At 39.5% G+C, this 13,385-nt stretch overlaps 1 protein-coding gene and 1 long non-coding RNA gene across 6 annotated transcripts in view; one reads left to right on the forward strand and one right to left on the reverse strand.

The window, feature by feature from the left end:
* ccser1 (coiled-coil serine-rich protein 1) overlaps positions 1-13,385 on the reverse strand; it is a 133,336-nt gene that overhangs the window by 66,697 nt on the left and 53,254 nt on the right. For all 5 annotated transcript variants that reach the window (XM_032515427.1, XM_032515428.1, XM_032515429.1 and 2 more), the window contains exon 9: positions 438-515. In XM_032515427.1, the coding sequence (XP_032371318.1) occupies positions 438-515 (78 nt within the window). The remainder of the gene's footprint in view (positions 1-437; positions 516-13,385) is intronic.
* LOC116689097 (uncharacterized) lies at positions 6,180-11,229 on the forward strand. The gene is made up of 3 exons (XR_004331920.1): positions 6,180-6,264; positions 7,724-7,725; positions 11,218-11,229. It is a non-coding gene; the product is annotated as an uncharacterized LOC116689097 (long non-coding RNA).

A 13,385-nucleotide genomic window follows, 5' to 3' on the forward strand; every position in this document is an offset into this window, starting at 1 on the left:
GAAGTAAGCGGGAGCTTCTCTGTAGCGGTAAAAATGTGAAAGGTACCCAACCCTACCTGCCACTTTTAAACTGTTTGTGTGGCAGCATTTCGGATTCCTGGTGGAAACGCCACAGTTATTAAGTCTGAAAAGGTTAGTTATACAGGAGAGAAGCCATTTGAGTTTGTGGCAAATCCTTTCACAGTGCTTGATTTTCATTTAGTTACCTTCAATTGAATAAAAGACTATTTTTCCAGACATATTTCATCATTGAGGTTTCCTTTAAAATAATGTTAAAATCAGGCTCGTTCTCATGAACCCAATCTTGTGTATCGCCTCGTCTCGTGATCGGAGTGTCTTGTCACACAACGAGATGTTTGAAAGACAACAGACGCACATACATACAGGGGTTCCTCGATTTATAATTAGACGTATGTTTGCTGGTTAGTGAATCTTACCAGTTCACTGTGGAGTCTGAGAATCTGTTCATCTTTCTCTCTCAGTTGTTGCAACAAGGCCTCCTCTCTGCCAGGATCCTAAAAACAAGCAACAAGACACCATGTTAGACATTACTTAGGACACTGCAGACAGCCGTGATTTATCTAAGGGACCATATTCCCGCAAAAGCAATACAGAGAGCCTAAGAGGATGACAACATACAAAAGGTGTGTGTTAGTGTGAGTGTGTGTGTTTGTGTGTGTGCGTGCGTGCGTGTGTGCGTGCGATTCTCTGGCTGTCTCCATAAAAGTTAACGTGTGTTTGCAAGTGTTTTATGTGCATTTATGAGCGTGTTTGGCGCTGGTCTTGCAAGCGTGTGCCTATGTGTAATAAAGTTGTCATGCATGCAGCAGGCATTGTGATGTCCTCTTCTCTCTACGTGTCTGCAATAAACTTGGTGTGTCCTATGGTGGCCCCACCAAACACACAGCACTGCAATATGACCTTGTGTTGTCGGGGGACATTACTGTGGGGAGATGGAGAGCAACATAAGAGACAGAAGACAGGGGAGGGAGGAGAATAATTATACTAATAAAAATAACTTTATTCTTATGCCATCATTCAAAACAACAGTTACAAAGTGCTTCACAGCAAACAAAAAAGGAGATGATTGTAAATGACTCAAAAAAGGTCATTACTTCACATTAAAATGTGTTAGATGTTTATGACGTATTCATGTTCATGACTATAACTGTCCAGCAATTGCTATTCTACCCTTCACCATACATGGAGATTGGCATGGTTTTATTTCAGTTAGACTAATAGCTGGTTTGATTTGCATTGAGAGATGATTTTATGGAAAGTATCCCATGCCAATCTCTATGTATGGTGAAGGGTATGTGATGATGGGGGCTATTCTAATTCCAAAGGCCAAGGGAACTTCATCAGGATGTATAGTATCCTGGATCCATGAAATAACTGGCCTTTAAAAATAAAAATCTGCCTGCCTCTATGGGAATGTAACATAGGGGTATGTATACTTATGCCCCCTGCATTTTAAGGAAGAACATTTATTTATTTACAATACATTTATCATTCACAAAGAAAATTGGTGTCCTTAAAGGTTGGATTTCTCCTTTTTTTTATTAAGGCAATAAGTCATAATAATATTTCAAAAGATGATTTTTTTATTCCTCTTTTTAGTCAACTTAAGCATGGGCCTGTAAACTTATGAGCACCACTGTACTAGCCATTAAGAAGCACAGTCAGAGGGCGTGCCACGCTAGCAGCTAGGCGAGCATTATATCTGTGTTACAAAGGGAGAGTAAAGGCTGGACTACAATAGAGCTGTTTGGAGCAGTTTGTGAACAGTGTTTTCTGTTGGAGATGGTAAGTCCTGTTGGGGTGGCTTTTTTACTTTGTAAATCTATGATGCACAATAAAGACATCTATCACAATAAAGGAAACATAATATGAGAATTTTAAGTAAAATTGTTTGACATGCCTTCTGTTTCAAAGTTACTGAAGTGAAACAGCAAAAAATAAAGTCTGCCAACCTGATTTCAACTGGCAGGGTTTTCTAAAGCTCAGTTATCTGACAGTCCAACAGCCAGGAGGGAGCTGCCAGAAGATCTCAGGCTACACAGTGACTCATGGGGAGGTTGATAATCAGAAACGTAGCTGGGCTCCAACCTAGTAGTTAGGATTAAAATACTCAACTTAATTCTAAAACTGACAGGTAGCTAAGGTGTTAACAGAGAGTGACATGTAAAAAGGGGAGAAGAAAAGAGAGAATGAGAGGAAAAGAACAAGAGAGCCAAATTAAAGGAGCGATACTATGGAGAAAACGAAATGATAGACAGACAGACGGACGGACAGGCAGATGGTTGTTACCTCTTCAAGGACAAAAAGAGGGGCAAGAAAATAAGAGGAAAATGAAGGGGAAACAGGAGGAAAGGGGATAGAGAGGAGAGGACACAGAGGGCCTGAGGCTGAGCATGATGGTCTGAGACCGTGGGGAGCCATCTAGCTAAAGGACAGACAGAGAGTCAGAGGGAGACCACAGGGAGCCATATAGCTACTACACCATCCTTTAAATAACCTCTCTGATGCAAACACAGACAGCTAGCCTTTTGCCTAGGTCACATCAATATTCAGAAATGTAAAAATATAACCTGCACATGAATGGGTTGTATCATGACTGTTATGATGACTACATTACTAGAAGCAAAAAATAATAATAATTTAGGAAGCATATACATTTGTTATATGGGCTGCAAGACAAAGACACTTGTTGAGTGTGTGTGTGTTGGGGGTATGCTTTTCAGTCATCTGACAAGCACTTTGGTTGGGGTATAACTGTGTTTCTGGAGAGTGTGGTCTCATTTCCTCCCAGTCATACCAATAAACACTTTTCATCCAACTTGCGGCCAAACAGTTGGTAGCCATGGTTCACATATTCCAGGGAATAAAAAAAACAATACACTCAAGATGTGCAAGTGTCTCAAAAGGTTTTGAGGGGTTTTGTTTTCTGGCTTCCTTAATTTACTGGGCTAATTGATGTTGATGTCTGTGTGGGGGCTTAACATAGACACAAGATAATGGTCAAGGAAAACAAAGTTAAAAGCTTCACTAAGTGCTTCCATGGTGATAAAAACCTATGACACAAAACCTTTCCTACTATGAAATAGAAAAACAATTAACAAAAACAAAACCCATGCGGCATTGAATCAAAATAGATTTTATTTACGTGGCTTTACAAGAGAGATACCTGTCATGGGTTGGGGTCTTGTTGAGATTATTTTTCCCTTTTTTCTTGCCTTCTTGTGTTTGTTTCTTAGTTTTCTCCCTGGTCTTGTGTTGTTGTTCCTGTCTCGTGTTCCCCGGTAAGTGTCTGTTTGTTCTGCTTCCTGTTTTGTTTTGGTAGTATGGTTTCCTGTCTTGTCTAGCTTTGCTTTTTGCCTGTCTGATTGTCCTGCCCCGCCCTAGTGTGATTCACCTGATGTCTCACCTGTTCCCTGTTACCTCGTTACTACCTCTTGTATATAACCCGTGTTCCCTTTGTCCTTTGTCAGATCTTTTAGCCAGTTTGCCGTCGCCCTCTAGTTCATTGACCTCTTGATACCTTCTCTGCTGCCTTCCCGTATTCCCTGTAAGTTTCTCCCTGTGTGTTAGTCTTGTTTATTTTTTGCCCTTTTTCCCCTGGACCCCTGTGGACTTTGTGTTTTGGATTTTTGGACATTTTCCCTCAGACTGTTGGGGACTGTTTTCCGTTTTTTCCCCCCAATAAAATACCCTGTGTTCACATGCTAACCTGCGTTTTGGTCCTCCTTCCCCCGGTACCCACAACAGATACCGGTACTTACAGATTATAAGGATACATTTATCAGAACACATACACAGACATCACCAAAATTACTAACATGAGATTTGGATGGGACTGAAAAATCACAACATGCTGTGACAAATACTGCATTAGTCAGCCTCTAAAATTAATCACACCCGAATAGGACTGAAGGCTGTTCTAAATGCGCTGTCTGGCTACAACGCCACAGTGTGTATGTGTTCATGACATTGCATGTATATCAGTAATTGTGTCTCTCAGTGTTCAGAACTGACTTTTGACTAAATCCATGTAGACGTTTTTGACTTGTGTGGTTTGTTTAGGGGTCAGAAAAGACCTTAAGAGTATAAACAGAAATAAAGAGAAGGAGATTGGTATAAGCTGTGAGAGGAATACAGAAGGATAAGAAAAAGAGAGGGATGTCTATCCACTGTCTCTGTCTAATAAAGGGAAAAACCCTGAAAAAATCATCTTTAAAAAGAAAAAGAGAGGGATGATGCTCCTCAACTTGGCCGCGCAGATTTAAATGCCAATACCAGGACTGGACATGCTCATATGACCTCAAAATGTGGTGACCAACAATTAAATAACAAAAATGTGTCCTGGCCTAACTTTGTTGCCATTATATATCCATTGCTGAACAACCATACCAAGTACTACCCTACAAAAATCATTCAAAAAGAGAAAGACATTAACAAATGTGAACCTTCAATGAGAAACATTATTGTGGTTCCTGAAATAAGCACCCCAACGTGCATTTAGTCACCTATCAGATGGAATTCCAACCAATTTCAAGACTGAATTGAATGGAAAAGTCTGTGGAAGAAAAGTGGGATGCAAATTTATTTCTAATGTGATTGAAATGGCCTCGGTGAGGATAAATATGATCAAAATCATTGGAGTGTATCCACTTTATGTGATTTTGTATCGCAGTTGAGGCCACTCTATCCTCGCAATCAGCAAGCAGCAAGTTGAAGACGGTATGAAGATAATCACATTCGCATTGTTAGCAGAAATTATTCAATTTGTTATCATTTTTTGACAAAACACGCATTTGGGAAGTTTTTTTTTAATCTATCATTTTAACACGTCAATTTGTTTAAGAAATTGCCTATTTCATTAAATTGGGGAGAGGGGTGGGAGAAATAACAGCATGACCAAATGCATTCTCCTTGTTCTCTTTATACCAATTTAAAAGTACACTTGAGACCACAAGTGCTTGTGACTTGAAGGGGCTGGAAGAGACGTGAAATAGTATAACTCATCTCAACCACACATTCCTGTAGTGTCACTACATCTTAGGCTACCAGCATACCCTACTTGGTCACAACATTCTACCACTTCAATTTCCAACAAGATGACAAGGAGGTGGAGGTGTTTCCGCTGCAATACGACTTTTGTTAAAGTATAGAAACAAAACAAAAACAAAAAACAATGTGGCCAATCTGACAATTTGAGCTTTAAACATTCAAAGTTTTAGCAATATCCCCTGATCTTAAACCCAAAGGGAGGCAGTTCCAGTGTTGTGGGCAGATGTTTCAATTGCTCAATCACCTTTAGTTTTAACGTAGCCTGACTAACAGCCAAGAATCCGTGGTCAGAAATTCTAAAAGAAAACCCATTCAACTACTGGTACAGAGACCAAGTAAATCACACATGTACTGTAGGCAGAGGTTTGACCATGCAGGGCTCCATATGCGATCACAACAATCATACATTGAAATCTAAATATATCATAAGAAGCCACAGCAGGTCAGATATGAGATATTTAGAAGACTTAGATTGAATAGAAGTTTCTTACATGACTTAATAGAATGAACACAAAGAGAATTATTTCTGAGGCCATCTTCATACATATTACACGTCTTCATATATGTAATTGATCCTTGTGTTCAAACAGCTACAGTTCTTTATCTAGGAGTTCTGACCATGTTTTGAGTATGGACTATGGTCACAGATCAAACATTAAAAATTAAACTACAGTAATTGGAAAATGTGCTTATAACATAAAAGAAAAAAAAACAGTATGACTCCTTGGCTTTTTACTACCATTTTGTAAATTCTACCGGCTTATGTTTTCTTTTGAAGAATTGGATCTCAAAACGTTCGAACTTTCAACACAGTCTGATTTATGTCCATTAGCACATTTCCTGTTAGTACAAAATGCTAAAGCTGTTAAATTCTATGTGCACTTACTGCCAAAATAGTGCTCCTAATTAAAGGTGCTTTAGGCGATGTTAGGGGACAATAGTTCTTGTTGATTTTCAAACAAAACAAGTCCAGCTTGCCCCTCCCTCCTCCTCATCCCGTCCCCTCCCCCTCCCGTCCGTACTTCAGACAGCACTAACCCCTCCCAACCCTCACCCCCAAATCCTTCTTGTCGGTTATTTTTTACAGAGTGTTCTGGGGACAGGCAGCTCGCGGATAGTGAGGAGATGTTTGCTGTATGTGACATCAAATGTTCTAGCCTAAAACACGCATGACATCGCTTAGAACACTTTAAAGTATGCATTTACACATTCTATACATTAAGTATAAAGTGGTGTACTTAATATCTTGTATGGAGCTGAATAACAAAAACTGAGTACAGAAAGTGCCACAATGTAGGCTGCTTAAGCCAAATGATCACTGGATAAAAAGTAAAAAATAAATAAAAAATGTAAGACGTGAGTCCTTAGTGTGGTTAGATGGAGTCTCATATGGCTGCTTGGACAACCTACAGTAAAGTGCCTACATCTACCTTAATTATGACTGGATTAAAAAAACAACAATCACATACCTGCGCGCACTGACCCAGACATTAAGTATCCATGTCTTTTTCTGTCTGCTTGCTGTCTGTGGGCCTGACTGACTAAAATTATGACTTTAATTGCATGGTATTTATGCGAGCTGACAGAAGAGGGCAAAAGAAGCATCTTAAGTGTGACAAAGAGAGGAGGCGATGAATAATGTGTCATTTGCACGTACAGATGCTGTAGAGTAGCATGCCTTCAAGAATGTACAATTAAAATTCTTTGACCTTTGTCACCTGTCTTTATGAATATACTCAGCTGTCAATTGACTCTAAAGACTGGGGTCACCATTATCTGACAAGTCTGCTCTGATTAAGTAGCTTTGAAAAATAAAAGATTCTGTGCATCTGAACACATACTGTACACAATATGCTGTGATGCTGTAACTTTCCTGTATAAACCAGAGGTCCTTTTTGAACAACAGCACTCTTTGGATGCTACAGGTTCTCTATCTGTGCCAAGCACCTTAAAAGGCAGTAAAACTGACACCTCGCACAGAAACAGTTTGGCAACCTGTCAAACCACTTCAGTTATATTTATGCTGTTTGAAATAGATGAGAGATGTCACCTGCCGAGATGTCCTAAAAATATAGCAAAAGCCACTGAGCTGGATTTATCACTGAGACAGAAATATATAGCATATACTAGCATAAAGGGTAATACAAATCAGGCTTATTAAATGCTGTGAAATACTGTACTTCTACTGTATTTCATGTTGCTGAGACAGGAACCCACATAGTAAAACAAAAAAAATATATTTGAGAGGACCAGAAGCTGGTTGCACAAAGACAAGCTTTGAATGTGGCTTAGATCTAACAAGTAGTCAGACTTCAGATATCATTTTGAGTATTTGGACTAGGACTATTGTCTACGTGATCAGAGTGAATTAAGCCTCTTTTAAATCTGAAAGGAAGCCTTTAAATCTGCTCAACTCCACTCAAACCAGCAAAAATGACTTGCCTTCTTGAATCATTTTAATTGCCTTAAGGACCTTTTGCTGCGAATATTCAAAGTTAAGAGTTGTGCCAGCAAAAGATTATGTATGTATTAATGTATTATTAAAATCTGTTGCTGCAGTCTCTTAAATCTCTTTTTGTAGTCATTGCTCACTCAATAACTTTGTTTTCTCTTTTATTAGAGGGTGTAGTGGATTGTTACTTTAGACAGACAGCAGTTAAGTGTTGAAATAGCCCACGATAGGATAGATAACTGGTCACTAAGTACCATTAGTCTAGGACTTATTTTTTGTGATCCAATTTTAATTTCAATTTAAAACAAACAAAACAACAAGATAATTCTAACATATAAAAAAGCTAACGTACAATTTCCAAAAGAAAAAAAGAAAATATTTACACATGAGGAGGATAGCATACACAAGACTAGACAAAGTAAGCTAACACACCCCGACCCCCCCACACCCACCCCATACACCCTATTCAACCCCCTACCCCCCCGCTGATGACACGGAGCGCACGGAGCAATCCCACATCATATTAATGTAAGTGAATTGACTTTTTAAGATATTAGCATTATAAATAATGAGAGATGTAAAAGCCCTATTCAAATGTCAATATTAAAAGTTAGGATTTTATCTCATGAACTCATATCACGGAAACACAGATATGGAGGAACAGACATTTAGCAGAAAATATGAAATTCAAAGAACTTTTTTAAACACCTTTCTCTCTTTCGCACATTAACACGCTTCAGTTTGTGCCAGTGTGTGTGAGAAACTGACAATCCTAGCTGTTAATGTGAGGCTCAGACAACAGACAGAAACAGTGTTTGGGGATGAGGTTACCTGGAAGGAAAGAGCCAAATGAGATATTGACAGATTATACTGGCAGTCTATTTTGTGCTTAAGCTTTTACTAAACATTTTATATAGTTCTGTTGAGTGTGAGGATAAGTGTGTTTATGACTGCCTGTTCGCATGAGTTTGTTTTGTGTATAGTGTGTGTGTGTGTGTGTGTGTGTGTGTGTGTGTGTGTGTGTGTGAGTGTGAGTGTGAGTGTGAGTGTGTGTGTGTGTGTGTGTGTGTGTACCCATTAAACCTGTATCTTTATAGGTTTTCCTGCACACATGTATCTTTTTAACCCTCTCATTCTGTCTTGGTGTGGAGAACGGTCTATAATCATGAGTTTGCAGTAGTTCTAATTATACATTATTAATTTCTAATTATGCAGCATGTGACACAATGATACATGCTTGACTATAAAAAGAAGTTCCTAATGTCTGCTGAAACAAAGGTGAATGTACACAAATGTCAATTTATTATGTACAAAACACTGTCCTAGACACACTGGTGCTCTGAAAACCCCTCCGGCAACCACTCTAGAGTGTGATTTTTACTCCAGTCTTCTAAAATACAGTAAAACACTTTAACTGGGACAAAATCTGACAAAACTCATGTCATATGCATTGGGTCTAAATTAAACTGGGGCGCACTGTGACACTGCAGCCTCTCAGGTGGCTACCGTAGATTATTTTTACACCCACCGAGTCGTTTTCTGGATTGCCAGGACAAACACTCCTCTTCTCGCCCCCCCCTCCCTCAAACTCTCTTTTTCTTCCTTCCTTCCCATCCCTCTTTCGCTACCACCCTCCTCCGCAAACCCTTCACTTGTTTTTCCTCTCTCCCCTCTATCTCTTGCGCTCCCATATTCATTTATCCTGTAACCGAGTTATCTAACTTAATATCTTCTAACGGAATGCATTTCTTTTGGTATACACTTCAACTACAGCTTCCACATTTTCCCCTAAAGCCTTTCTTCCTCATCCCCTCGCTTCTCAATCTATTGTATAGTCAAGTAGAACAATGTCCTATTCTCAGCATTGCAACTATTTTCTCAGGTTGTCCTCATGCAATATGCTCTCTCCATCTTTATGTTAATTCTTTTCCATGCCTCTAGCTCTGTCAAAGGGTTAGCCTTTGTCTCCCACCTTCTTATTTATATATATATATATATATATATATATATATAATCTATATAATGCACTCCACTTCCTCTATCTTTTCAATCTCCTGTTTAACCTCAATTCCTAAAGCTCTTGCTGTTTCCTTGTGCTCCTTATATCAATCTCTGTGCTGCTGCCACTCCCTTTTGAAAGACTACAGTCCTCTCCCAGTTAGGTGAGGAGAGCTTCATGATATTGACATACAGATCTGCTACCCGATCTGGCAAGCTTGCATAGTGCGGTTATAGCCGGTAGAGAGCCACAAAGCGAATGCAGAAGTGCCGTTCACCCTGTTACGAGTTGTTGAACCACAGAAACGATTATTTGGAAACATTATTTTAAAGTACAAAAATGTCTCTAGTGTTGCTTTAATCTCCACACTCTTGTCCACCCAACCAAGTTTCATTAAATATCTTGTAATATGTTAAACATTACATCCATACAAAATACGGCCGAAAGGTCCAGTTATACTTAAGTAAGATAACCTTGTTCTTAGAATATCTTTATCACAACACAAAGATTGCCAAACTTCAAAACCTACTACAGTCCCTGACAAAAGTCTTGTCGCTTATCTATTTTGTAGAAACACCTGCTTAACCTGACTTGTAATTAATCAATTGGTGTAAGAAATAGCTCATATGAAAAGCTAAAACCCTCCCAAATGATGTACAATGCACTGAAATAATTAGTTTCACTAACAAAAGATTATCATTTAAACAAGACAGAAAGGTCAAATTTTGGCAAGACAAAAGTGTTGTCGCCTATACAGAAATTGAACAAATTTACTACAAATACTAAAATATGTCAGCAAATTAAATAGTGGTGCTGTGCTGTGAGATCAAATGTATATCTGTATGACTTCCATGAGCTTGAAGGACTGCATCCATGCGGTTTGGCAAGGATTCATACATATGTGATGAAGTCATCAGGAATAGCTAGGAAAGCAGTCTTGCATGCCTCCCAGAGTTCATCAAAATTCTTTGGTTTGGTCTTCCATGCTTCCTCTTTCATCCTACCCCACATATGCTCAATGATGTTCATGTCTGGTGACTGGGCGGCCAATCCTGGAGCATCTTGATCTCTTCGCCTTGAGGAACTTTGAATTGGAGATGGAAGTATGTGATGGAGCACCATCCTGCTGCAGAGATATGGCCTCTTTATGGTTGGGAATATAAGAGGTAGCTAAGATGTCTTGGTATTTGAGACTATTGAGTTGCCTTCCACCTGCAGATCTCTCGCACACCCCCATACTGGATGTTACCCCAGACCATGATTTTTCCGCCACCAAACTTCACTGTTTTCGGGTGAATCTTGGATCCATGCGGGCTCCAGTAGGTCTCCTGCCATATTTGCGCAACTGTGTGTGAATTCAACAGAAGATTCATCTGAAAAATCCACTTTCTTCCACTTCACCAGCGTCCATCCTTTTAGCAGGCTGTGGGCCTTGGTAAATGCCACACGGTTTTTCAAGTGTCTTTTGTTTAGTGCTGGCTTCTGGGCACTGATTCAACCATGGAGGCCATTCGAGACAGAATCCGACAAAAGTTCAGGTTGACACAGGGAATTCAGGGGACCAGGTCTGGTGGAGCTCTGCTGCAGTGGAAAATGGGCTGGCCTTGGATTTTCGAGCCAAAAAACGGTCCTCTTGAGCAGTTGTCTTGCGGGGTCTGCCTGACTGGGCTTGTCAAAAAGTCTCCAGTGTCTTCAGATGTTTTTTTATCCTCTGTACTTGACGCTGAGACACATTGAAGGTGTTGCCACATCAGCAGTGGATCTGGTCTTCAGCCTCTGATAATCAAATTTAGTCTCAGGGTGAATCTTAGGCATGTTTGCAGAGGTCTAGTTGCAGTTGATGTGAAGGTCTAGTGTACTGGGGTGTTTTTATACACACCTGAGACCTAATTGATCCATTATAGTCACAGGTGAAGCTCATATGACAAGGCGACACACTATGTCTTTGCAAAAATTGACTCAATGGGCTTTACCAAGCTGTAATATTAGAATACTTTTTGACAGTTTCGTTTTGCACTGAAACATTATTACAAAAGCTGTTGGGATAAAATGAGCCATTCTTGTAAATAAATCTTGATTAGAAATATATTCAGCGGCACTTCAGGTCCATTTGTACACAAGCGACAAGACTTTTGTCAGGGACTGTATAGAGTTGTGATGGATCTGTACACGTTTGGCAATACTGTAAGCCTTATCCACTGAGAGAGAATTTTCAACCTTTAGATCCATCTGTATGACTGGATAGTTGCATATTTTTGTCTTTTTGGACAGTTTATTCAGACATTTGCCCTAATTTTCTTCTAAACTCTCCTGATCAAATTTTGTAATTGCCCACCTTCCCTGTCTGTCCATCCGTACATTCCTTCATGAGGGAGTTTGAGGCAGAGCTGCTGTCTTCATGCTTGTCCCATCATAGTTTTTTTTCTTATCATCCAGCTGTCACTGATACTCCAATTTAGGTCAATAAAAATGGCATGCGATCACAAAAACAAACATCCACTCTCAGTCACACACACAAACACAAAATCATTTTTAACAAACTAAGACATGTGACCAATTGTACCAACACAAAATACTGTATGTAGCCCTATGTAAAAACCCAGTGTTACTTAGATATACCGTAAGTTTACCTGGATAAATAAAGGTTAAATAAATTTAAAAAAATAAAAAGTGACTGCACACACTAACAAATACACTAGTACTTCTCAATAAACAGTGATGCTCAATATTTGTTGGCACTGTGTCACAGTTTGTGGTTGTGATTTACTGGAATACATTTTAAGAGGCTTTTACTATTCTGTACCTCCATGTATGTGAAGGAAGAGGGGGATTTAAAAGAAGTTGAGAAGTCTTGTCCCTACTACTTCTCTCTCCTCTCAGAGTCTAACAAGAACTCTGCTGCCACCCAACTAAATCCCAGAGAAAAGCTTGACAAAAGCCCTCCCTTTGGTAAACCTAAACCTCACACACACACACACACACACAAACACACACACACACAGCAGCGATTAATAAATCTCATCTAGATCGCACAGCTCTGATGGACTACGTTGACATAGGGGGTCTAGGGCCTGTCAAGGCAAGCAAAGCCTTTTGCCCCTCTTTCATTCAATTTATCCTCCCTTCTCTTTTCGCAACTTCTTCATGTTTATCTCTCGCTCTCCCTCCCTGCCTTGCTCCTCTTTCTTTCTATTTGATCTTTTCATGATTCATTAGAAGCTAGTGTGGAAAAAAGGCTGTTAATTGTTCTGATAAGGGTAAAACTGAAGAGACACATGGATCAAAGGAGGATTCAGTTTTATATTTTTGATCACAGGCAGACTGCTGTGTTCTTATAATTGAACCAGCTGGCTCCATGTAGTCGAGGGTTGTGTGAGTAAATGTTGCACAGTGCATAGTTTAATTTGTAGCTATCCTAAAACACAACACCGAAGCGCCACAAAAATGTATAAAATGATTGCATAAACTGTATTTTACTGTAACATGTCAACTGCAGGTTTTCATTAAATCTTTTGACTCACACTACACGTTTTAATCGGCACTCCTGCAGAACCCGCAACTGTTATGCTCCCACTGTACAGATCAATCGACCGACCACACATGGCTGAACCCACTGAACTCAAGCACAGAACCCATGCTCAATTTTGTTCATTGGCAATTCCAATTATTAGATTATTCAAACAAGAACAAACTGCATCCTCAACACTGTTGACAAAGAGAGAAAGGCTGTGTTTCTTTGTGCAATTCTACGAAGAAGAAAAAGACAAATATGGAGTTGCGGATGGAAGATAAAAACAATATGGTCTTTGTTCTGCAGCAAAGTTCAGTTTATTAATACTGAAGTCTGCAGGCTACAGTTTTAAC

This window comes from Etheostoma spectabile, chromosome 5 (assembly GCF_008692095.1).
Source record: "Etheostoma spectabile isolate EspeVRDwgs_2016 chromosome 5, UIUC_Espe_1.0, whole genome shotgun sequence".
Taxonomy (NCBI): domain Eukaryota; kingdom Metazoa; phylum Chordata; class Actinopteri; order Perciformes; family Percidae; genus Etheostoma; species Etheostoma spectabile.